Here is a 26928-nt window from a genome sequence, read left to right as displayed (position 1 = left end):
AAGGGAGGGAGGGAAGGAGAAAGAAAGAAAAAGAAAAGAAAGAAAAAGAAAAGAAAGAGGGAAAGAAAGAGAAAAAGAAAGAAAGAAAGAAGGAAAGAGAGAAAGAAGGAAAGAAAGGAAGGAAGAAGAGAGAGAGAGGGAGGGAGGAAAAGGAAAGGAATAATAAGAAGAAAACAAAAAGTAGAAAGGTAAGGAGTTAACCAACATCCATTAGATTCCATTTTCCATTCAACTATGCTGTCAGTACTGCTGTATTGACACACTGTTTTCAGGCCCTACAGGGGAAATACAACAACAAGTAAGGCAATTTATGTATTCATGCAGATCTGAACATATGACTGACAAACAAGAAAAGTTAAACAAATCAAAGTAGTTTCATCAGGTATGAAGTACCAGATCTAGAATTCTGAGCCTAGGGGAAAGATAAACAATACAAGCTGTAAGAGATCAGAATGGAGAGAGATCCCTGTAGGGTCAAGAAATCCAGGCCCTTGAGGAGAACCAGGAAAGTGAGTAGGATTTGACCAGCTCCAGTAAAACGCAGCCATTTCCCCAAACTGTCACTCCACCAGCACAGGGAGGAAAGTGGGAATAAGCAAAGGCAGAGTGAGTTTCCCAGCCTGGCTGGGGTGCGAAACTTTGTCCGGTGAACTAGTGGGAGCTGAGGCTGAAAAGACTGTTGGCTTTACGTTTGTGTCTGGCCTTGTCCAAAAGGCAACGGGGAAGTTACTGAAAGATTCTGTACAGCGGAGTGACAGGATTAAGGCAAAGTTCAGGGAAGTTAAATCATTTAGGGGAAGAAATGATGATTATGAAGAAATAATTATGATTATTTCTTCATAATCACTAGATTTTGAAGCCATAAATGCCTGTACCACGTAGGAAGCCGAGGGGCTTCGAAAGAAGGTGTAGACACAAAAAGCAACTCTGGGCAGCGGTGGGTGTGAACACAAAGAAAGTCCTTGAGCCACTGACAAGTTTCAAGAACTTCCGTAAGTCACTCACACACACACAGCTCTCCAAATGCACGTACTGGGAACTCCAGCCCTGGCAGGAAGACTGGCTGACTCAAGTTACGCCTGTCACCCAGAGCAACTAAAACCGCCCACTATCCAGCAGGTGGTCCCACAGCGCAAACCAACCCTTCTGGTCCACGCTCCCTACCTCCGCCCGCAGGAGCCCGAGAGGGAGCTGCAAAAGTGTGGGGAGTAGTCCCCGGCTCACCCGAAGAGCATTGTTTCATTCCTCAGCCACTCGCAGGTGTTCAGAGAGGGAGGATGACATCCGGACAGTCCTCCGGCCACTCCTCCCCCGGGGGCGATTATGAAACTCCGGACACGCAGTTAGTCCTCAGTCGCCAGGCCCCGCCCCGTACTTATAAAGGTCTCGGCGCGGGCTGTGGAGTTCACTTGCCCTACAGACCGGGTGTCGGAGGGAAAAGCTGCTTAAGTGACGCGTGGCCGCCGCAGCTCCCACAGCGCCCGCCGCCGCCACCGCCACTGCCGCCTCCGCCGCAGCCCCTCCGGTCCCCGCCCGCCCGCCGCCCAGGCCACGCCCGCGCCCCGCACACGCTGACGCGGGGAGGAGGATGGAGCCGCGCCGTGCCCCCTGGGTCCCCGCGCCGCTGCTCTGCCTGGGTGAGTCCCCCGCCCCTTCCCGCCGCGGAAGACGAGACTGCGCGGCCCCGGGGCAGCTGTCCTTTCACAAGTACCGCGCTTTTCACCAGACTCAGGTGTACTCCGTTTCGAACGACGTCTCTCGTTAGGCAAGCCCGTCTTTCCCTCCAGCAGGCGATGGAAGAGGGTGGGGTAGGGGAAGGGGCTGGTGTTAAAATACCTTGCACGGATAGATGAACTTGGTCTGTGTGTTCTGCATGAAGTAATATAGCTCCGTATTAGGCGAAATAAAAAGTTGAAAAGATTTCGGGTTCGTTGTTTCCTTTTGAAAATCTGACGGTTCTAGAAATCCAAAAGACGGGGGAAAACCGGGCTGGGGGCGGGGACAGGAGGCGGGAGTATGGACAAGACCCGCGCCTAGGAAAGACCTTTTGGAGAGAAGCGCTGTTCCGCCTGTCTTGCCTTAGGTTTTCTAAATCAAGGCTGGTTAAGCGTCTGGGGGCGCTGGCGTGCGGCGGTGCCAGCTTCGCTGAAGCTCCAGAGAATGAAAAGGCTGTTTGCGTACCCGGAGCGGGAGGGACACCGCAGGTCCGGGTGCTCCTGGAGGCCCTTGGACGCCAACACCTGCTGCTTCCGGTTTCCCCCCGCGGGCTGGTCGGGCTCTTTTCGCTCGCTGCTACTTGCACCCTTGTATTCTGTAGTGGCTGAGCGTACTTTTAATGCTTCTTATTTGAGATAATTTAGTTCTTGTGGACAGGGAAAAAAAATCTTTAACTTAACTGGTTTAAAAATATATATTGTGAATTCCTAAACGTCAAGAGGAATTTGGAGCTGTATATGAAAATTTTAATAAGGAAATAAAGGTTGTCAATCTCGCTTTTTTTCTGGAGTTGCAATGAGGCGAATTCCCCTAACTCACGCTACCTGTGCAGGATGTGACTGTTCAATTATTATTTCGACACGCCTTATGTTAACGGGTTGGGAAACCTAATGAAATGCATACTATGCATAGTTGTAACAACTATGCATAGTCGTCCAACTTCAAGGACATAGGTGGAAACTGGATCTGCGGTTTCTACCAAAACTGTACTAAGAACGACGTGCTAGAAGGTTCTCAGTAAATAATGTGGCTTTGCTATCTTTGTTTTGAAGTCTCCGTGAAAAGAATGAATTTACAAAGGTGACAGTCTTCCTAAAGTTAGAAATTAACCTAGAGATCAGAATAGCTTAGCGCTTTTTTTTTCCACCTGTAAGGTTGCTCTGAACAATGCAAGTGAGTGTCTGTTCTGGGCCACTCATTGAATATGCTAATTTGAGACAGCAAGAGCCTCTGAATAACCTGGTTACTACCTACCTAGCATATGTGTCGTGTGTGTTTTTGTTGCCATAAAAGTGCTTAACTCCTTTATTGCATTACTTAATTATAGTTCACCTATTTCATAAGCGGCCAAGCCCATTTCCAAATGAGCTAGGTCAGTTTCTGTTTTCCCAGTTTGTTTAGATATTTCCCTGCCACTAGAAAGTTCCTGTTTGAAGTTCTATATCATATCTCTGTACTCTATTCAGGTATGCAAGTTCAATAGTCTTTTTCCAAAGCACATGGAAAAAAGGCAAGGCCACCGGTTACTTGTGAAATTGCCATTTTCCCCCCAGACAAAATATTACCTAGAAATACTTTTCCCAAATGTCTAGCCTTCAGAAGAAGGAAACAGTTTAGATTTCAGCATTTTATTTTCGCTTTTTTTTGTGGAATTCACATGTATTTATATCTGTGGAAAAAATACAGACACTTTCATTTCCATCCTCTATCTCCAACACATGCAGATTTAAATTGCTACACACACCCCACAATCATTTGGTTACCTTTACATTTTATAAATATTTGATATTGATGTTCTTGCTTTATATATGGGGAAACTGTTACCCGGTGTCCCATAGAAAAGCAAAGCTACGCTGAAAAAGTTCGCACCCAGGTTTGCTGGCACTTTTAGCTTACTCAACGTTAAGTAAAAGGGTTGAGATACCTCAAACTAGATAATGCATTCTAAATAATATATAATTTTAGAGTTAAATTATCTTTTTTTTTTTTTTGTGGTACGCGGGCCTCTCACTGCTGTGGCCTCTCCCGTTGCGGAGCACAGGCTCCGGACGCGCAGGCTCAGCGGCCATGGCTCTCTTGCCCAGCCGCTCCGCGGTATGTGGGATCCTCCCGGGCCGGGGCACGCACTCGTGTCCCCTGCATCGACAGGCGGACTCTCAACCACTTGCACCACCAGGGAAGCCCTAAATTATCACTTCTAATCTTTGATTGTTGCAGGATGAAGAGGAGAAATTTTTCTCTTGAGTTCTGCAATTAACGTTTAGGGGCTCTTGATCTAAAAGTCAGACATGTTCATTTAACCAAACGGGCTTTTGAGCGTGTTCCTGAATGACAGATCCAAGACAACTGATGTCCACTTCATTGCACAATGACAGAGAATTGAGCAGAATAAACATTCTTTCTTGAAACCTGAGAAGCGTGGATCTCAATGAGGCAATGGCTCACCTCAGATCTTTTCCTTTGACCCTGAGAGTTTATGAGCTGTCTGGTGCTGGCACAGCCTGAGATGACACATCATAGGTAGAAACAGGATGACAGGCCTCTCCGGTCTGGGTTTTGGTCTAGGTATTCTAGCTGCCTTCCGCATCGTCTTGCCACATGAACAACTTGGGCAATTGGGGTGTGTGGTTCAGCACTGAGGCCCAAATCCAGGAGCTGGGAAGGGAGCTAACAGTTACCAAATGCCTCCTGTGAGCCGACCATGTCGTGTGTTAGGTGTTCTCCACGTTAGCATCTCCTTTGCTCCTTAAAACACTATAGGAGGTAGGTATGATTAGACCAGTTTGACAAATGAAGAAACTGAGGCTCAGTGAATCAGGTACCTTACAAGGATTTAGAGATGGCAAATGTCAAGGTCACTCTGGAGCAATGTGTAAAGAGCCAGAGGTTCTCAGAGTTATCAGAAGCATAATAAAAGTAACAGGTTCTAGTAGAGAAGTTCCAGAGTAGTCTGGGGACTGCCCCAGGGCTTAGAATCTGTTATGGGGACTGGTATTTGTGCAAAAATGGTACTTTATGGTATCACTCAAAATCAAGCACAGAAAAGATACAATTATTTCCTTAAGCTCAGCTGAAATATGTTAAATTTTTACTTAACCTATTTCAGCATTTTTAATACCCAGGAAATGACTTTTATTATGAAGCCATCATTGACATCAGTTGACTGAGGCCTTTGTTTCTATTTTTATACTTTCCTAGATGTATAGTAAGTAAAGAAATCAAGGAGAAGGAAACCCACATCCTTTTTGTTCCCTGGATCATTCACAACATTGTGAATTGAATGTAGTATTGATAAGGGGTCAAGTTGGAATCTACAGCACACTTCTATTAACAGTGAGGAAATAGACATAGTTCTTTGGTTAAAAAAAAGTGTAATATTCACATAATCACTTTGGAAAAATTGAATTTGAATGTCTTCTGTTCATTTTTGCCCAAGAATCTCCCATTTCCTGGTTAATAATCACCCAGGAGATGCAAATGTCAAGTAAGGAATTCTTTTTAAAAAGACTGTAAATTAAGGTGTGGCTGGGCTTCCCTGGTGGCGCAGTGGTTGAGAGTCCGCCTGCTGATGCAGGGGACACGGGTTCGTGCCCCGGTCCGGGAAGATCCCACATGCCGCGGAGCGGCTGGGCCCGTGAGCCATGGCCGCTGAACCTGCGCGTCCGGAGCCTGTGCTCCGCAACGGGAGAGACCACAACAGTGAGAGGCCTGCGTACCGCAAAAAAAAAAAAAAAAAAAAAAAAAATTAAGGTGTGGCTTCCTCATCTGTCAGTCTTCGCCCTGAATATAGGCCTATGCAAATTGTCTAATTCATATGGCTGTAACTACTGTTGAGAACATTCCTTCAGAAGACAATAGGAAGACTCCGTAGAGCTGTAATAGGAGAGGTCCTCAAGGAGAAGCACCCTGAAAACGATTGCCTTGGTATGGCAATTCTGGAACCTTTGGAAAAATGAAGTAATGCGACAGACTCAGTGTCCTCTGGCAATGCAGTTTATGTAAGAGTGCCTGTCTGGTTATAGGGCAAATAAAGCTTCAGTGATATTCTAGGTTAATGATTTAATTAACTAGAATTATATTTATAACACACAAGACAACTTGATAATTGTCCAGAAAAAAATGTTAACCCTTAATTACTTAGGTCAAAAATCCTGAATTTTAAATTTGAGGCTTGAAAGTGAGTTAAATACAAATCCTCTTAAAAGTCCTCAGGATAAGGGGAAAAGCCTCTCTTCCTCATATATATGTATAAATATATATGTGTGTGTGTATATATATATATACACACACACATATATGTATATGTTTATATATACACACACGCACACGTATGTGTGTCAAACTGTATATTTTTTAAACGTTTTTATTGGAGTATAATTGCTTAACTATGGTGTGTTAGTCAAACTGTATAGTTTTGAATCAAGAGACATAGTATACAGAATATAGATTTCACACCCCAGTTCTTTTATTTCATACTTTTGGAAGGATTTATTCCTCTTTGGGCCTCAGTTTTGTCATCTGTAAAATGGAGATCATAATAACTATGTCATCAGGTTATTATATACGGACATTTTAAATATCATAATATTAAAATACTAAAAAACACTTTTGAAATTAGAGCTGTTATCAGTAGCAGCAAGTGCTTTTTTAGACAAATGCCTCATTTGATCTTTATAATAACTCTCTTTTAGCCAGGAAAAGTGTTACTATTCCCAGTTTACAAATGAGAAAACAGACTTAAAAAGAAGTGAGTTACCCAGAGTGTAAGTCTCCATTTATGAATATGCTGTATCGTCTACTGGGATGCTCCCAACTCACTCTTCACTTTCGGTGAAAGTTCCCCCCATCCTTTAAGACTGAAGAAAAGTATCAAGCCTTCTCTGATAGCCCCTTTCATCTTTCCCTCACCACTGGAAAATCAATGTGCAGTCTTCCCCCCACCCCTTTGCATCCCTCTGAATCCTTCGGTCCTACCCTTTTCACGTCACCCTGTAAGTGTGTATCTGGCCCTGTCTCTCCTAACTGGTGCTGTACTTATCTTTTATCATTCACATTGTAACAGACTTACGTTAATCACTCAATAAATGTTGTTGGATGGGTGATTAGAATGGTATTTTATTTAGAGTTCTCAGCACTATGTTTTGACTCAACCAGCTGTTCTTTGAAAACATGCTTGAGAAGCAAAATATTATGACTGAGCAATAGTTTTTGAAAATTCAGTTCTATTTAATAATAAAGTTGAGTCTGTCATACAGAGTGAAGTAAGTCAGAAAGAAAAAGACAAATACCGTATGCTAACACATATATATGGAATTTAAGAAAAAAAAATGTCATGAAGAACCTAGGGGTAAGGCAGGAATAAAGACGCAGACCTCCTAGAGAACGGACTTGAGGTTATGGGGAGGGGGAAGGGTGAGCTGTGACAGGGCGAGAGAGAGTCATGGACATATACACACTAACAAACGTAGTAAGGTAGATAGCTAGTTGGAAGCAGCCGCATGGCACAGGGATATTGGCTTGGTGCTTTGTGACAGCCTGGAGGGGTGGGATAGGGAGGGTGGGAGGGAGGGAGACGCAAGAGGGAAGAGATATGGGAACATATGTATATGTATAACTGATTCACTTTGTTATAAAGCAGAAACTAACACACCATTGTAAAGCAATTATACCCCAATAAAGATGTTAAAAAATAATAATAATAAAGTTGAATACCTTTTCTTCCTTATTTTTCCCATTTCTATCTTTAATGTAGTCTGTATTCACTGATGGTATGCCTAACAAAATTTAAGTATATCACAGTGTGTGTGTACGTGTGTATGTGTGTGTGTGTGTGAAAGAGAGAGAGAGAGAGGGGGAGAGAGAGAGAGAGAGAGGTCGGGCAGTGATATGACTAAATGATGGATAGTCAGTAAGGAAAAGAAAAGTATTGTTTTAGAAATGAATGGAACCTTAGAGTAATCTAATCTAAATTCCATCTCCGCCTCCACTCCACCCCAAGCCTAGGTGACATTTTCAGAGATAAGGAAACCTAGCTTCAGAGGGATAAACTTAGTATCTGAGCTAGAACTGTACTCCATACCTCACGGGTCTACTGCCGGGTTTTTCAGCCTTGGGTCTATTTACATTACAGACTGGATGATTCTTTGTTGTGGACTGTCCTATGCATTGCAGGGTGTTTAGCAGCAATCCTGGTCTCTACCCACTAGATGTCAGTAGCACCCCACCCACCCTGAGTTGTGACAAACAAAAATGTCTCCAGACATTGCTTTAGTGTCCCTGGTTAACAAAATTACTCCAGGGTGAGAAGCATTAGCTAATGTGTTTTCCATTGCTATAACACATTGCCACTCATAATTCACAGTTTGAATAATCAGTGCTTGAGTTACCAAGACAAATAAAATTCATATTAATGGTAAGCTGTATGCAAATATAAAACCAATTCTAGTGTTAAAAAAATCAACTTAGCAATTTTTATTGCTGATTTTAACACTATTTTCCCTGAATAATGATGAATCTTATTTATGATGGAGTCACTCATACTTTCTTCAATCATTGCATTGCTGACCACCCCATGCCTCCTTTATCTATCTATCTATTTTTTTTTTAACATCTTTATTGGGGTATAATTGCTTTACAATGGTGTGTTAGTTTCTGCTTTATAACAAAGTGAATCAGTTATACATATACATATGTTCCCATATCTCTTCCCTCTTGCGTCTCCCTCCCTCCCACCCTCCCTATCCCACCCCTCCAGGTGGTCACAAAGCACCCAGCTGATCTCCCTGTGCTATGCGGCTGCTTCCCACTAGCTATCTACCTTACTTTTGGTAGTGTATATATGTCCATGCCTCTCTCTCGCTTTGTCACAGCTCACCCTTCCCCCTCCCCATATCCTCAAGTCCGTTCTCTAGTAGTTCTGTGTCTTTATTCCTGTCTTACCCCTAGGTTCTTCATGACATTTTTTCCCTTAAATTCCATATATATGTGTTAGCATACGGTATTTGTCTTTCTCTTTCTGACTTACTTCACTCTGTATGACAGACTCTAGGTCTATCCACCTCATTACAAATAGCTCAATTTCGTTTCTTTTTATGGCTGAGTAATATTCCATTGTATATATGTGCCACATCTTCTTTATCCATTCATCCGATGATGGGCACTTAGGTTGTCTCCATCTCCGGGCTATTGTAAATAGAGCTGCAATGAACATTTTGGTACATGACTCTTTTTGAATTATGGTTTTCTCAGGGTATATGCCCAGTAGTGGGATTGCTGGGTCATATGGTAGTTCTACTTGTAGTTTTTTAAGGACCCTCCATACTGTTCTCCATAGTGGCTATATCAATTCACATTCCCACCAGCAGTGCAAGAGTGTTCCCTTTTTTCCACACCCTCTCCAGCATTTATTGTTTCTAGATATTTTGATCATGGCCATTCTGACTGGGGTGAGATGATATCTCATTGTAGTTTTGGTTTACATTTCTCTAATGATTAATGATGTTGAACATTCTTTCATGTGTTTGTTGGCAGTCTGTATATCTCCATGCCTCCTTTTGTAACCCTGCTCTCTTGGCTCCCGCAAGACTGAACTTCCTTTTTTCCCCAAATTCCTTGGCCATTTCTATCCACTCCTTATCACCTATTTCCCAAAGTTCATTATTTTCCATTGCGTACTATTTCCCGTGGAACATTTGAATGACTCCTGTGCCTTTAAAGGTGATATTTCCTCATTTGATTTTCAAATAGACTCCATCAACTCCATTCTTATTGTTTTACTCCAGATGTGTTTTCCCAAGTGCCTCATAAATATAAACAGATGATATATGAACTAAAAACTCAAATTCCTTCTCTCATTATGTCCTCCTTCATGTCTACTAGCTGCAGATGCCACCACAAACCTGCTGCCCTGCCTATGTTGTTGACTCTTTTAATGACACCACCTTCCTTGGTATTTTCTGGCCAGAAACTTGGTGTCATCTATGAATTCTCTCTTTCTCTCGCCACCACCTGGAATCTAGCCTCATTAACTCTAGCTAGAACAGGAGCTATGTCCTTTGCATCAGTTTTCCTTTCAGCAGCTCGTTCAGTATCTTGCATATAGAAAAATCTCAGTAGATATTTATTGAACAAATATTCTTAGAGACATGTAGTTACTAAAAGTAAGTATAAGAGAGCTAAGCTGCTCTCCTCCTTTCCCATCTATCAAGCATAATTAAGCCATTCCCACCCTACCATCATACTACAGATGAACTTGTGCTTCTCACGAAAGTTGGAGTCTCCACTGTTAACCAAAAAACTATATATTTTCACAAAATAAAGTTTCTTAGCACCTTCCATTATGCTAGGTGCATTACATAGATTCTCGGAATGAAGTGTAATTAACTTTAAGGCTTTTAAAATCATCTTTTATGTACTAATTTTCTCCTCTTTTTTGATGCTTACCGATTAAAACTCTATCCTTTTGCAAATTCGTTTTTGGCAATAGGCTTCTATAAAGAATGAATGATATGATAGGCAATATGCTTCTAAAAATGTCGTTAAGTTTTCAAAGCTGTAGTACACAATATGACCATAATGAAAAAAAGGCAAATGACAAACGCTTATAATCTAAACTGTTGCTCCTTTAGAAGATTTTTTTGAGACAATAATGTAATAGTCATTTAAATTTCTGAATTGGATCAATAGGGATAGTGTGAGAAGCATGATGGAAGGGAGTGAAGACAGAAAAGGTTCTAAAAAGACCTTCCTGTGTAACATTATCTTAAAGAAAAAAAAATACAGTTTCAATAGATCATTTGAAATAATACTATAGAGATGAATCTTTGGTTTTAGGAGGGGCAAGTTCCATATTTAGAGCTTTTAGTCACAAAATTCCAAAACACCCAGATTAGTACAAAGTGTATCCTTTATACAATAGTTGATACGATTTCTCCTGCATTATGAGAGCATTAAGTATTGTATGATCACTAAAATATATGAGCACTTTGAAGTATGATTTAGAAATTACTACCAGAATTGAAGAGTTTAGTTTAATGTCTCTGAACTGAAAAACACGGCGTATTAAATCTTTTCTTGACACTTGACAAGGAAGATCTTATGGCTATATTTGAAACTCAAACTTAAAGACTTATTAGTAACCCATTATCACATCAACCTCTGGTTTCATCCTGTTATCCTGTTTTTATCTCAAATAGTTGTTGGCTTTTACTTTAATGAAGCTTAGTGATAAGGTTAATGTTGAAAAACTGTAGGAAGAAAATGATTGCTGGTAGGAAGCAAGATTTGTGATATATAGATATATATTATGATATATATGTATACACACACACACATATATATATATATTCTATTCTCTGAAAACATAGGCTGTTACTAGAAAGTACTGACAATAGTTATTTTCAGTGTCTGATGTGATAGTTTACAGTTATTTTAATGAAGTGAAGCAGGACGTTATCTAATAGTGGATTTGAGACAAAAAGGCATCTGGAAGTGGTAAAGGCATATTCACTCCTTGAAAGTATACAAGACCTAACAAGCCTACTATGTTACAGACAAATCCTAGAATTACAGACTGCCCTGGAAGAAGGTAGAAAACTAACAGTCCATAAATAGGTAGGCATGTGACCACAGCAGAAGTGTGAACAAAGCAGATTTTGCTGCCTGTTTGGGGGTTGGGCAAATACTACGATTCATTATGATTTGCTGTTCCAGTCCAAATAGCCTAAAAGGTGCAATTGGGAAAATAAGGTGCATTCTTTTCATTCTGTAACCTATCTCATTTTATTTCGGGTCGTTTTTATTTACGTGATTGTTATTCAGGAAAGCCGTTTTATCTCTGAGAATAGCAGTTGATTATTGAGGAATAGGCTTGGTCAGCCAGTCACCAAATCTCAGCCTCCTTCGAGATGGCCCCTCAGTGTGGCCATAAGGAAGCAAGGACAAAAGAAACCATATACAATAAAATGGGTGCTTTCTACATCTGGCATTCCTCCTGACTCTCAGGCGAGCACTTCTTACTTAGTGCTCCCCCCACTGGGGTGATGGTACTCCACCGTTCCCACGCGCTGTCCCCAGTATCGTGGGAGGTGTAGGCTCGGCCCTGACCCGCGGAGTAGAGGTGGTATGTGTGCTGTGAGTCACCGGTGTCACTTCCTGCTGGCATATTTGAGGTTTCATGGAAACAAATCTCTGAAAGATGAAGGTAGAGAGATGAACAGGTGAGCTTTACATTACTGAAACCCATCTGGAAATTTGACAGGAATAATGGCCTCCAAAGGGAGTTTTGTTTTCATAACATTATTGAAACAGAAGTTCCAATGGCCAGTTTTGAGTTTACAGATTATCATTTAGCACGGAATTCCTCTGTATCTTAGTTACCAATGTAGAGCTTGCTACCAGATCTGTTTTCTGACACACTGACCCTGTCTAAAATCTTTAATATCACAGGGAATTATTTTCTTAGCAGGGACCCATGGTCAAGAGTGAAAACTCAAATATAAGATTTGCATTTGAATTACTGAGAGATCATTATGTTCAAATAACACTAAAGTCATGAACAACTGAAAGATTAAGGAAATAAATGGATAGGACTTTAGCATCTATTCCTTCCCTGTATGACTGTAATGAGTAGAGATTTATAAGGGTGACAGGGTGCTGGATATCAAAATTCTCCTTGGGTGGACTTTTTCAATCTTTTGATCATTCCCGCTTACTCCTCTACCCGATTTTGCAAAGCCCTGGGCCAGAGGTGAGGTTGAGAAAAACCTGAGGACCACTGCTTTTAGGCAATAGAGCTTTGCAGCTGGATACACGATTTAGAACCAATTTTGATAGTTTATTGGCTACATGCATCTTTGATGGAACTGTAGTGTAAACACTTTCATTTGAGAATAGCATTTAAAATTATTTACAATTCCATCTGTAAAATACCCAAATGTTGGATTAATGTACCAAGTCTCACAGAAACCATCCTGAGCGATGGACTATGTCCAAGAGAGTGTCATAGGTTAGGACAGCCCAGTTTTTGTGGAGGCACGCCCTGCCCTGAATATTCTTTAATTCACAAAGGCAAATATTTCACTTATGGCCTGACTAACTGGAACAAAGTTTCCAACAGTGGAAAAACTAACAATACGAAAAATCTTTGAGAAAAAAAAAAAAAGCCTAATAAACAACACCTCAAAGCAATTAGCTGGATTCTGTAATAGTCGCAGGTTGCATTTGTAAGCAATTCTGAACAGGAAAGGCTAGTATCTGATTTCTGGAAAGGATGAAGAAACGATCCTTTGCAAAGAGAGAAATGTGCATTTGCACAATGGCCCTTTTGCAGTGGGAGAATCGATAATATCTCTTCCCATTAGTTGAAGAAGTATGGAGGCATAGGAGTGTCAGGGATATAAAAACACACATCTAGAACTCCACTTTGTGTTGAGCAGACTGTATAAATTAAAGGGGGTAATTCTTCAGCAGTGAATGTGTATGGCAAAATTATATTGAGAAGTAGAACAAAATTGGCTTGGATGAGAATCTAGCTAATTCACCCTAGAAAGCTATGTGGACAAAGTTATCCTTTTCCATCTCTGTCCAACTGACGATGGAATCCAAACTTTAGCCACTTTTTTGTCATTTAAGAAAGAAGCTTTTTGGGCTTCCCTGGTGGCTCAGTGGTTGATAGTCCGTCTGCCGATGCAGGGGACATGGGTTCGTGCCCCGGTCCGGGAAGATCCCACATGCCGCGGAGCGGCTGGGCCCGTGAGCCATGGCCGCTGAGCCTGCGCGTCCGGAGCCTGTGCTCCGCAACGGGAGAGGCCACAACAGTGAGAGGCCCGCGTACAGCAAAAAAAAAAAAAAAGAAAGAAAGAAGCTTTTTGTTTCCCAATAAGCGCAATTGACACGTCATTTATATTGTAGGAGAACTATGGAGTGGGGAGGAGATAGTTCTAAACTTTTCAAAAGACATTTTCAAATCACTGAAAGGTTATGAGGCTTGATGTCCAAAGATGGACTCTTAACTCTTATCTTCTATGGTCACTAGATAATTGGTCTTGGACCAGACATGTAATTTAACACTGAGGTTGTTTGGGGCTAATAACTACTTCACAGGATTGTTATGTGTCAAGTTTGAAACATTAAGAAATTGCAAATTCTGATGCTTATGTGTAGTTTAGTTTTTAATTTCAGTTTTACCCAAATCATATGCAATTTGCTTAACATACACATACTCCTCTGATTGTGAAAAAATAAAATTCTCTATTACATGGATTAATTATCCTTTAAAATACCAAAGTACAGAGAGATTTATAACATTGTTATAGACCAGTAGAGGGCACTACCCACATATACTACTGCTAAAACCAGAGGCTAGATGTTGAGTGGCATGGAACATTCATGAGTCTCTGGTATGTTAGATGTTTCAGAAAAATATAATTTCATTTAATTCTCCCCAAAACTCTATAAACTAGGGAAAATGGAGATCCAGAGAATTTAATTAATTTGTCCAAAATTACATAGCTCAAGTTTTCTCCCAGATTGCCTTTCCGCATACTTTGTTGCCTCCCTATGGGGTTAAATACTCTGCTTCAGTTACATTTATCTGAGTTTGTTCCCTGTGATGTCCATTATACTCGAGTGTTATTGCCTGTTGCCAGATTCTGTAATGCAGCCCATTAACAACATTGCTATGTACTCTTGGGAAAGTTACTTAACTCACTTTTCTCCTATGTCTAATGGGGAGAACAGTAGTATCTTCTTCAAAGAGTCAGTGAGTGGATTAAATTAGATAGTATAGGTAAGGAGGGTAGAACCATGCCCACATACAGTACGTGGGCAAGAAATGTTAACTGCTACCTACTACTCTCACCATCACGAGTAATGTTTCTTATATAACAGTTACTCCTATAGCCTGGAAGAGTGAAGAGCAACTACATGACTCCTAAGGAGAGTAGAACTCTCTTCAGTCAACATCCGTGCAATTAAAAGGTTTCTCTTATTCTTACTACGCAATTCAGAAAACTCCTTGAATCATTCTGGTGCCTGTTTCCCAACATTTATCTTTTCAGTGGCGAAACACCACGAAACGCCTTGTTTAAACTCTTACTGGGCTGACAGAAACCGGATTCTTGGGCACAGTGTGGTTCATCTAGCATGTGTGTTCCTTTCCATATTAGATAAGATATATTCCGACTTTACTTAGATTACATTTCATTCATTAAAATGGATTTGAATGTGTAATGCAAAGAGTAACTTAGGTACTTAAATCAACAACTGATGTATCTTAGGTTGAGAGTCCTGTTTAGTTGTGACCGTAAATAGAAGCTGAGTTTTATTTGAAGCCTTCTTTGTGATAGTTTCTACCTTGGAGCATTGCTCTGAACACATCATGATGTAAAACTGTGGAAATTTTCCAATTTTCCATTGGCTAAGCTTCTTAAGAAATCAATCTTTAAAATCAGGTCTCTGAAAAGGTTACTGTGAAATGTTTAGAGTAGGTCAAATCTGTAACTCTGAATGTAATGCCAGGGCTTTTACCCTTGGACAGAAGAGCTGGGGGTTCATTTATTTTCAATGATATGCCTGTTTCCATGAATTATTTTTTTTATGGTTTCGATGGATCAAATTCTTGAAATAATTAAAAGAACTTTATAAATACTGTAATTATGTGGAAATCTGACTAAGGTTTCTTTCCTTGAAGCATTAGTTATATATTTGATTTTTCTCCATAAATAGGTTTCCATCTTCTACAAGCAGTTCTCAGTACAACTGTGATTCCTTCATGTATCCCAGGAGAGTCCGAAGATAACTGCACAGCTTTAGGTAAGCCCAACTTTGTCAATGTTGCATCAAAGAATTATACATTCTTAACAGAAATGTAACTCAAAGACTATAAATATGTGATAGTGGAAAAAAAGGGGGGGAAATAGCTGCTGTATTAACAAAAGAACCCAGTGAACTAGGGATCTGGAAAAATTATATAAAGGAATAACTGGAGGCAGAGGGACTGAGCACCTAGTTATATATATAAAGATTTGATCTTAAAGAGATAGAGAACAAAGAAAATCAGATTCCCTTTGGTCATTTCAGAGCGTCGCTGAGAAACCATTGTGAGGAGTTGGATCCCAGGCAAAACAGGAAAATTTAAACTTTTTACACAGTAGACAGTCAACATATTTTGTTTTGTTTTGTTTTGTTTTTAATATATTTATTTATTTATGGCTGTGTTGGGTCTTCGTTTCTGTGCGAGGGCTTTCTCTAGTTGTGGCAAGCGGGGGCCACTCTTCATCGCGGTGCGCGGGCCTCTCACTGTCGTGGCCTCTCTTGTTGCGGAGCACAGGCTCCAGCCGCGCAGGCTCAGTAGTTGTGGCTCACGGGCCCAGTTGCTCTGCGGCATGTGGGATCTTCCCAGACCAGGGCTCGAACCCGTGTCCCCTGCATCGGCAGGCGGACTCTCAACCACTGCGCCACCAGGGAAGCCCCTGTTGTTATTTTTTGTAAAAGGAGCAAATGATGTCTTTTATTTTGAGTTACAACATTCATTCAGAAAAATCTACGGAGTACTTAATACATGCTAAACACCGTGCTTAGGCATAGGGTTACAAAGATAAGTGGTGCGGGCTTCCCTGGAGCATTTCCTGCAACAACTTCACCTCGTTTCTTGTCCTTCCTCTTTGTGCTCTCTAGAGGTTTGGTGTGCTTCACTCCCTATTTCTGGCTATTCGAACAAGAGTGTTAGAATCAAGATGATTTGTTTGGTTATTTCATAAAGATCCGTCACATTTTAGTAATTAAAACGTTCTAAAGTGAATTTTATCTGTAGGTTGCAACACTATTCTAAAGAGACTACTATTTTCATTGTTGTATTTGTGTAACCGAGGCATTTATAACTCAAGGTTTGTCTAGTTCATGTCCAGGTCTCATCGTTAGCGACTGTGATTGATTTCCCCGAACCCGGAAGTTTGGGAATGCACACCAAAACAAGCCTTGCTGGCTTAAAACCCACTATAGATTTAAGCTCTCTTAAATTAATCAATGGATTCAATTTGCAATTGCTTTGGGAGTAATGAATGTCAGAATTATTTTGAGATTTGAAAAAATTATACACACTTTGTTTGGATAAGTGAATAACTGTGAAGGATCATGATTGCGTGTGTGTGTGTTCAGCTTACCTTTTCTATCTTAAACATTGTCGTTTGAGAATTTTACCCCCAGGTTTTATTTTGTTTTGTTTTGTGTAGCCTGTTGGCCGTTTTCCTTTGGGGGTTCAGTGTTTGTTTATTGGTCTAGGGAGCGTGACAACTAGAGTGACTTTTTGTCCTGAAAATACCTGACCTGCTTTGTTCCAGTAGCTCAGTAGTTACTATTATGAAAGGGTGATTGATTCTTCAAAGAAAGCAACAGACTATATTCCACTTTCTATTTCTTTCACAGTTCAGACAGAAGATAATCCGCGTGTGGCTCAAGTGTCAATATCAAAGTGTAGCTCTGACATGAACGGCTACTGTTTTCATGGACAGTGCATCTACCTGGTAGACATGAGTGAAAATCACTGCAGGTAATATGCCAAATACAAGCAAACAAAAACAGTTTTTTAAAAACCCGCCTTCTCTTTTTTATTTTTGTAATAATTACTCTATTGTTTCCATGGGCTGCCGTTTATATGTACTATCAGCATGCAGTTTATATGTACTATTAGAAACTTTATTGAGTGAGTTTTTTTAAAGTTAGGGAATGAATAGTAGAACAAACAGCAGTTATCAAATTGTACGGATGCTTCAGGGCTGCAGAATGGGCAGGGCTTCACATGCCTTCCTCTCATACTTACCGCAGTAGTAGCTTAGCCTTGAATCTGGACTTATATGTCAGCCATTGTTATAAGAATCGATTCCACTGACTTAGACAAAAAGCACTTCAGACTTAAAAACCACCACTGTCAGCCACCCTGGCAGGTGAACCAGACTATCATTCTAATACAGCAGTTGAGCTTGAGAGCAGTGTGGGCCTCTTTTATCCAAGTTGGGCCAGCTTTAAGGTCAGTCTTTGAATTCATCTTTACAACTTTTGGCAAACCTTGTCAGTATCTTGCATTACATTGTAAGATTAGCTCTTACAAAACTAATTCAGAACCATGATTTCTTTCTTAAATAACTGACCTTTCTCTTGCATTGTCCTTTAGGTGTGAAGTGGGTTACACTGGTGTCCGATGTGAGCACTTCTTTTTAACCGTCCAAAAGCCTCTGAGCAAAGAATATGTGGCTTTGACTGTGATTCTTGTTATCTTGTTCCTCGTCGTAGTTGCTGGCTCTGTATACTATTTCTGCAGATGGTAAGCCACTGTTTTTGTTTTTAACACTCTGCTTTTGTAAATTACCTTTATACAATCCACACTTACAAACTGGGTAAAAATATGGCAAAGTATTATTTAGTGGGATAAGATAGACTCTGCACTAATGATATTTATAAAGAAGTTTTAGCAGTGGAACATCTGGACTAGTAGAAATGAGTGTCCAGATAATTATAAGAGCTGACTTTTAAAAACTGGTTCATGTCAGTCCCCCAAAGTTCCATCTTCAACACTCCATCTTCATGTACTATGCTGTACTGATATATGCTAATAACTGAGAAAATATAGAGTGGGCACCAAACTACTGACAGTATATCAGATTGGCCATTTTTTAGGCTTAGGACCAGGGTATAGGAATAGAATGACTTAGTTAATAATAGCTGCCTTTAAAATGCCTCCATGAAACCCTTCTTATTTTGGAAGTGGTGCAGATTTTTCAGTGTAGATTTGAGTGAATTTCATTTTATTTTTGCTGACAGTAATGCACTCCAACTTTTGAAGCTCCAAAAGTGTTACTTTTATAAGATTAAATTTATTTGGTCCATGCTTGAGTCTTAAGTATTCACCAAATTATAATGCCTTTTTAATTGGTTATGATCACATAACTGAATATTATTAAAACTGAAATGCACCTGAAAGGTCTTTGACTACAATCCTTTCTTTTATAAAGATGGGAAAGTAAGATCCAGAGAAGTAAATTGACATGTCCTGGCTCATCTAGTTGACAAGTAGCTAAATCAAGGCTAAACAAAGGTTTTCTAATCATATTCTTCCACTAAGCGAAAACATTATGCAGTTTCCTTAAGGCTACATGCTTCATCTTCAAAATGGGTAGAAAATGAACTCAAAATATTAGGAAGATAGCTTTAATGAATGAGTGAATGAAGATTCTGAATCGCGATAGATTTATGAATCCTAGCTGGGAGAACTTGACCAGGTTATGTAACCCATTTGTACTTCATTTTCTTCATCTGTAAAATGAGGATGATAATGGTAAGTGTGAGGATAAAATAAATAATGGATATATAGCATTTAGAACATTGTCAGTCACTTAATAAGTGCCCGATTTATTTTCATTATTATTGGTGATAGCATTATATCAATGTGATGGGTAGAATGAAAGAAAGAAAGGAAGGAAGGAAGGAAGGAAGGAAGAAAAGCCAGAGGAAAAAAAAAGGATAAAACAGACCAGGATTAAACGTGGTCACATGCTCTCCTGGAATTTTACAATTTGCATGATCATGTGAAAGCCTTTGAGAAGTCCTTTAACAGCATTTCACCATTTCCTCCCAAAATTATTTGTTCAGAGAAACTACCCCTTCCTCCCTCCTTCTTCTCTAGCATCCAACCTAAACCTATTCACCTCTGTCATTTTGGAAACACTATGCTAATGTACCTTTAGCGTCCATATATTTGTTTCTTTTGTTAACATACTTTGATCCTATTACTGTTAACTTCAGTGTTAACGGTTTAATTTCTGAATATTTCTAGGTACAGATATCGAAAAAGTAAAGAACCAAAGAAGGAATATGAAAGAGTGACCTCAGGGGATCCAGCATTGCCACAAGTCTGAATGGCGCCATTAAGCTTATGGGCAGGGATGAACTGCATACCTGGTTATGTTAATACTCCTATTTTATTAATAATATTTATGTGGGGTCATGTGTTAAGTCAACAATGATGTATTTTAATATACTAAGAAGAGTTTTTATTTTTGTTTTTTTTTGACAGACTGTTTGCTAATGTATAATGTACACAAAATATTTACTGTAGAAAGAAAATGGATATTTTTGTAAGAAATCATTTCCTGGGCTAAGTGCTTTATTGAAAGCTTTTTTGCCTGCTGTACAATGCATAGGAGTGAGCAATGCCCAGTTCATTGTTCAGGAAGTGTCAGCAAGTGACAGGTTTCTGTAAGCCTAAATATATGGTCAAATCAATTTAATAAGTATATATTTCTACTCCTCGAATCAATGATAGTTGGTTTGACTATATCATAGTCTGATGTATGAGTTGGCACCACTGTGCCATGTGTCAAAACGGTAATGCTGTGGAAATTGGGGAGAAGCAAATATAGGTCACGTGCTAAACACTACATATTTGAAACAAACTAAAACCTGGAGGGCTCTGCTCCCTCCACACACATCCTTAGCTATAACTCGCTGTTTGTCTGCCTGGAGAGAAGGTGCATGATTCCCTATTCCCAACCACAACTCCTACGTTATTTGTCATCCATCTAACAGAGTCTCCTTAAGAAAATGAATTGAGAACTTAATTTTATACCATCTTTTATGTAAATAGTAGATAATTTATAGCTTCACAATGTTCTTTTTTTTAGTATGACATTTATGCTAGGTAACTGCTCATGAGGCAATTACAGAAATCCACACGTGAAGCCAAAATTTGTGCTTCTTTTCAAGATTATTTATTTCTGTAGGGACTTGGCTGAAGAATTCTAAGATTAAATTGTAGTCCAAAATTTGATGGACTAATTATTATTTTAAAGTGTGATATAAGACAATAAGTCTATATATGGTCTAAAGAGATCTAAAAGGATATTTCTGTTTCCCACTAATACAGCTGAAGTCAAATGTGCTGTGTAAAAATACATTTTAAATCCTACACATACTTATTGATATCTACTGTATGTAAAGGAGGTCTGCATATTTTGAGTGACCTTGAGTGCTTCAAAGAAAATGTATTGACTAACCAAGAAATCAGCTGCAATCCATTGATTTTGTTACAAAATGGAGTCATATTGGTTTATCTTAAGCATCTCAATTCATATTACATAACTAATTGTAGATAATAGTTTGGGGTGCTTTTTAATCTTTATTTAAAAACTAACCCCTGTAAAAGTTAAATTTTTATTTATAAATGCATATTAAATAATAAAAAAGGTATGACACAGATTGCTTTTATGGGAGAAAATTAGTAAAACAATTATTGTTTTAATGAGGTTGATGCTGAACAAACATAAAAAAATGATTGCTAAAAAAAAAAAAAAGATTGCTAGCAACTCATGTTTCCTGCAAACAATGGAAACATTTTGGCTCATATTTAGTCTATCTTCCTTATTTTACAGATTTCTCACTGTATATATTCCTAGAAAGGGCTATCTATACCCTCCGTATTGAGAATAAATGCAAATCCAATGCATAAATCCATAGTTTGTGGCTTCCCACCAAGGCCACAAAGTAACCCAGTAGACATACTCTATAACCAAATAGGTAAAGTTCTAATAGTGGTACTAAAGATAGAACCTCATAATTAAGATTTGTGTAATATATTAAATATTTAAAATACAGTCAAATGCTACTATTCTTTTGGACATTCTTTTGCTCTTATCTCTCTGCCAAAGTCAATGCAAGGGGAGAAATGGTGCACTGGTAGGACAGATTTTTATTTTTGAGTCCTTGAGAAGAGAATTAGCTAAATTCAACTGCTGTGAGGTATCAAATCAATTTTTATGTAGCAAGTACATGATACTAGCTTCTAATTTCTGTTGAATTTAGTTAAAAAACTTATGTCTGATCCATTTTGCCATTTTTGCTGCAATAGTCTGTCAGTAGACTTTTGGAAAAAATGTGTTTAATTTGCTGCCCAATACTTTCTGATTTTTTTCTACTCTTATTTGTATGGGAAAAGGGGGAGTAACAACTGGTATATGCAGTGCTGCTGGAGTACGTTTTAATGTTTTGACTGAAGAATAATTTTATCTAAAACATACCTGTTGTTCAAACTGGATGAGGTTAAATGTAAGATAGTGAATTTCTCTCTGCTTTTTTTGCACTCTGTAATTGCACTTTGATGAGCCATTTTGGTATAGAGTTTATGTGAAAGATGCCATGGAACATAAAGTTGTATCACATGCAGTTTAAAGTAACTTATTTGACAATGAATTTTATCAGAGTACTGAATTGTATCAATTTGTTTGTGTTCAATATCAGCTTTGATAATAGTGTACCTTAAGATATTGAAGGAGAATATAGATACTTTACAGGATGTTAATTTTTATTTATTTTTGTTGGAAACTGGAAAAAAACAAAATTGAAAAATAAAAATGAAACACCTTGCATTAAAAATGTCACTGATAAGTTTAGTCTCTTTCTTTCTTTTTTTTGTTTTGTTTTTCTTTTTTTCCATACTACATTAAAGGGTTAAAAGCAGTGACAGGACTATAATGTGTTTAGACATAAAGACATATGGTTTTAGTTTGGGAAAGCATTATATAAATTTATCATATTTTATGGCCTACCATAGTGAAGAATCTCTTTGAAATATAAGGAGTCACATTAATTATAAAATTCTGGGGGTTAGTATTTTTTTAAAAGAATATTTTTAAAGAGTATTTTAAAAAATATTTCTAGGGGCTTCCCTGGTGGCGCAGTGGTTGAGAGTCCGCCTGCCAATGCAGGGGACACGGGTTCGTGCCCCAGTCCGGGAAGATCCCACATGCCGCGGAGCGGCTGGGCCCGTGAGCCATGGCCGCTGAGCCTGCGCGTCCGGAGCCTGTGCTCCGCAACGGGAGAGGCCACAACAGTGAGAGGCCCGCGTACCACACACACACACACACACACACACACACACACACACACACACAATATATATATATATATATATTTCTAAAAAGAATAAATATTGTATTGAGAAATAACTTTTGGAAGGACACATCAGCCAGAAGCATGTCCCATGGTTCCCTCAGCATCTGCCAACCAAGAGGCTTGGCTTTCCCAAGCCTTCAGAGCAGGAAACATCATTCCTCTGAACCGCCATCACAGTAATGGCTTCCGAAGTACATACTTCAAAACCTATAGAGTACTTTGCCCATTTATTAGCTCCTTGGACCACTTCATTAGCCTGTGGATAGGGCAGGGAGGCATAGCTATGACCATTTTCCAAGGAGGTAAACCAATTTGTCCAGGGTCACAGTGGTAGTAAAAGATGAAGTTGGCATGAGAAACAGGGTCTTCTGATCCCCGATTCTACCACAGCCCTGGCCATGTCAGGGCAGCAGAACAAACCATCATGTGGAGTTAGTCTGAGATTTAGTTTGGAATTTTGTGGGGGAGAAACAGAAATTCCTGTAAAATGAAATTCTTGGGATCTCACAACCATCAGACTGACTCTATTTGAAGTCTGAGCACCCGGAGGGTTAATTAAGGAAAAGAACTCCTTGAAACACTTCTCACTCGGCTTACAGGATGTCACACTCTTCTGGTTTTCCACCTGTTTTCAGTCTCATGCTGGATCTTCCTTAATATCTTCCATCCCCCACCACTCATTTGTAAATGCTGGAGTGCCCGCAGATCTCAAATTCAGAACTTTTTCTCTGTGTATCCACTCCCTTCTTTATTTCATACAGTCTTCTGCCTTTAATAGCCAACTATATACTGATTATTCCTAAGCTAGATACTTTCCCTGATTTCCAAACTTCATTATCCAATGACCTATCAAACTACCCATCCACTTGGATATACACTGGACATTAAAACATAACATGTTCAATAACTGACAGTCCCCTAAAAAGTCTTTCCTTCCACAATGTTTCCATTCAATTAAATTCAACTCCATCCTTCTTGTATCTCAGGCCAAAAATCTGGTGTCATCCTCTGGAAGGTGCAGAATGGCTCACTTTCAAGTGATTTCAGAGAGGATTACCCTAAACTTTTTACAACAGTGACAGAATTGGCCATTTTGAAGGCATTATGCAGAAGGAAAAAAAATTCCAGAAAACCAGACTTCGATTATCACAACTTTTTAAAAAGAAGAAACTGTAGGCACTGAATTTGGTCAATTCTAGAACATATTTCTCCCCAAATGGTCACAAGACATTATAAAACATAAGTGCTGTTCATTAGGATCCAAACATGGATTCATTAAGGAGGAGACATAAAATATGGATCTTTTTTTTTTTTTCTTCGGTACGTGGGCCTGTCACTGTTGTGGCCTCTCCCGTTGCAGAGCACAGGCTCCAGATGCGCAGGCTCAGCGGCCATGGCTCACGGGCCCAGGCGCTCCGCGGCACGTGGGATCCTCCCGGACCGGGGCACGAACCCGTGTCCCCTGCATCGGCAGGCGGACTCTCAACCACTGCGCCACCAGGGAAGCCCTAAAATATGGATCTTTTAAAAATATCCTGTCTGATAACCAGCTAATGGTAACTACCCATCATATAAAACCAAACACAGGTACGACATTCAGTTTATTTGAATTCAGAGAAATATTTTGGAAAAGTCTTCCAAAAATTTTGTATGAGCCTTTAGTGCCATGTGCCTATTAAGAAATAAGCACAGCCAAAGCTAATATAATGCAGGTATTGTTAATGGATCCAACACATGCGAAATGGAGGCCATGTGACAGGATGATACAAAGCTTTGGGTAAGGGCGTGGTTATACTCATTGGAAATACAGAAAATATACATTAAAAGATCAGTGGAATGGTGACTTTTCCAGTCAATCTATCAGAAGGGAGCAATGATTTTCTATTTACTCTCTTTTCCTCTGGATGGCAGGATAGATAGCAAGGAAATATATGTCATATTCCTGGCCCTCAACTTGCCATCAGGAGTAATTCACATTATGGGAAAAAATGATAAAATTTAATAGTTTATGAATCAGTCAATATTTATTGAAAATCTTTTTTTTTGTATCTAGTAATGTATAAGGGGTATAGAGTATTCAAAAGAAGTATAAAATGTACTGTGGTTTTCAAGAAACTTAGAAGAGGAATTTGAAGTTATGGGGACATATAAAGAATAACGCAAGGCTTTAGTAGTTAGAGTTCTTTGGTTTTTAGGGACCAAAAACAACTCTCGCTTAACCAAGAAGAAATTTGTGAGAAAGCTATAGGGGGTTCGATAGAATTAAAAGCCAAAGAATCAGAGAAGTTCTAATGATTTAGTTAGCAGTGCACTGCTTCTAGAAGGTGTGAACTCCAACTATTTTTAGTTCTTGGCTGCATGTGGTCAAGGGAGACAGCGTCTGATTACTCAGCTGGGATCACAGGCTCACCTCTTGGCCAGGCGACCAGTACATTGTAGTTGAAAAGCCACCAAGTTTGTATCTAATGGGAGAAATTTTTCCCACAGGGGAAAATCAGAGAGCTATTACTAGAGGAAGAATAAATGAATTCTGAACAGGCAAACAACAGAAGTCCACCATAGATACTAAATAGTATCAGATCAAACAATTTAGAGAAAGGTGATGTCAATGGGGAAGCTTTTATTGAGGAAGTGAGACTTTAACTTGACTTGAAAGATTGACAGGACTTTGATAAGCAAAGGAGGGACGGTAGGACATTTCAAATGGAAGAATAATCAGGACAATCATAGCATGTTGAAGGTATGTAAGGGAGACTACCCTGACAATAGTATAGGATCTCTATTTGGGAATAGTTTAGAATTTAGTTTGAAGGATCTTCAAAGCCATACTGAGAAGATAAACTTCATATTAATGGGTAATAGGCAATCATTTAAAGTTCTTGATCAGGCGATCCATGCCATAAATTGGTATGGTAAACAGAATAATGCCCCCCGTGCCCCAAAGATGTCAATGTCCTAATCCCTGGAACCTGTGAATATGGTACCTTACATGACAAAACGGACATTGCAGGTGTGATTAAAATTACAGACTTTGATCTGGCGAGATGATTCTGATTAGCCTGGTGAACTCAGTCTAATCACATGAGCCCTTAAAAGCAGGGAGCTGTCCCAGCTGTGGTCAAAGCTGTAGTCTGAGAAGGACTTGACCCATAGTTATTGACTTTGAGACAAGGAAAGAGGCCATAAACCATGAAATGCAGGTGGCCTATAGCAGCTTGAGAAGACAAGGAAATGGATTCTCCCAGAGAGCCTCCAGAAAAGAATGTAGCCTTGCCAACACCTTACTATTTACTCAGTGCTGACACCTTGATCTTAGCCCAGGGAAGCCTAAGTTGGACTTCTGATCTACAGGATTGAAAAATAACCAGTTCTGTTGGTTTAAGGCACTGAATTTGCGGTAGTGTGTTACAGCACGAATATAAATTGAAGATAAATGGTGTTTTGGGAAAACTGAAATGAGCTTATTTGAGAAGACTGATTGAGAAAAAAGATACTGGAGACAGAGATTCCAGCTAGTAGAGTGTTGTAACAACCTAGATATAAACTGAAGAAAGCTTATGTCTGGGAGAACAGAGAGCAGGAGGAAAATTTTAGACACATCACAGAGAGAAAACTGGAAGTGTTTAGTGATTGGATATGTGAAATAAGAGAAACTGGAGTCAAAAAGAATTCAGTTTGGGAAAAAGGAAGTTAATTTAGTTTAAATATGTTGAATGTAAGATAACAGCAGGGTATATTTGTAGAAATAGCATGTTCAAGGTATTTGGTAATACCTCAAAATTATATATACTATTTTACAATTTACAGAATACTTTCACATCTGTTAACTCTTTGTTTAAATGCACTCTCTGAGATGGAAGGAAGAGATTAATAATTATTACCTATAAGAGAATATGGTCTCCTGAAAGTTTGTGGTTTGCTCTGAGTCACAAAACAAGTAAAGTCACAGAACTTACATGTTATTCCAGGTCTCCTGCGCCTCAAATTTCCATCTACTTAAAGCTGCCTCCTTGATGTGGAACTTGGTGGTGTGGTGTGAGCTAAAGATGTAATGGGAACTCCCAGCCCAGAGACTACAGTTGATTCCAGAGAAACATTTCAAGTTAAACACTTCAAAGGAGTGAGGGTAGAGGAAAAATGCCAAGAAAACCAATGATTGACGCCAAGAAAACGTCTTCACCTGAGGAATTGGTAAAACGAAAAAGAGCCAGTGAAGGCAAAAGGAATGGTTAAATATTTCATTCATTCATTCAGCAATTACTTACTGAAGGC

At 39.4% G+C, this 26928-nt stretch overlaps 1 protein-coding gene across 1 annotated transcript; it reads left to right on the top strand.

Moving 5' to 3' along the window:
* The first annotated feature begins 1560 nt into the window (after nucleotides 1-1560).
* EREG (epiregulin) lies at nucleotides 1561-22085 on the top strand. The gene is made up of 5 exons (XM_060147221.1): nucleotides 1561-1637; nucleotides 15442-15528; nucleotides 17140-17263; nucleotides 17885-18034; nucleotides 19544-22085. The coding sequence occupies exons 1-5, from the start codon at nucleotides 1589-1591 to the stop codon at nucleotides 19623-19625; spliced, it is 492 nt and encodes a 163-aa protein (XP_060003204.1). The 5' UTR covers nucleotides 1561-1588; the 3' UTR covers nucleotides 19626-22085.
* The last annotated feature ends 4843 nt before the right edge of the window (nucleotides 22086-26928 follow it).

The sequence above is a fragment of the Lagenorhynchus albirostris genome, chromosome 4 (genome assembly GCF_949774975.1).
Source record: "Lagenorhynchus albirostris chromosome 4, mLagAlb1.1, whole genome shotgun sequence".
Taxonomy (NCBI): Eukaryota; Metazoa; Chordata; class Mammalia; order Artiodactyla; family Delphinidae; genus Lagenorhynchus; species Lagenorhynchus albirostris.
This window is presented reverse-complemented; position numbering and strand designations above follow the sequence as displayed.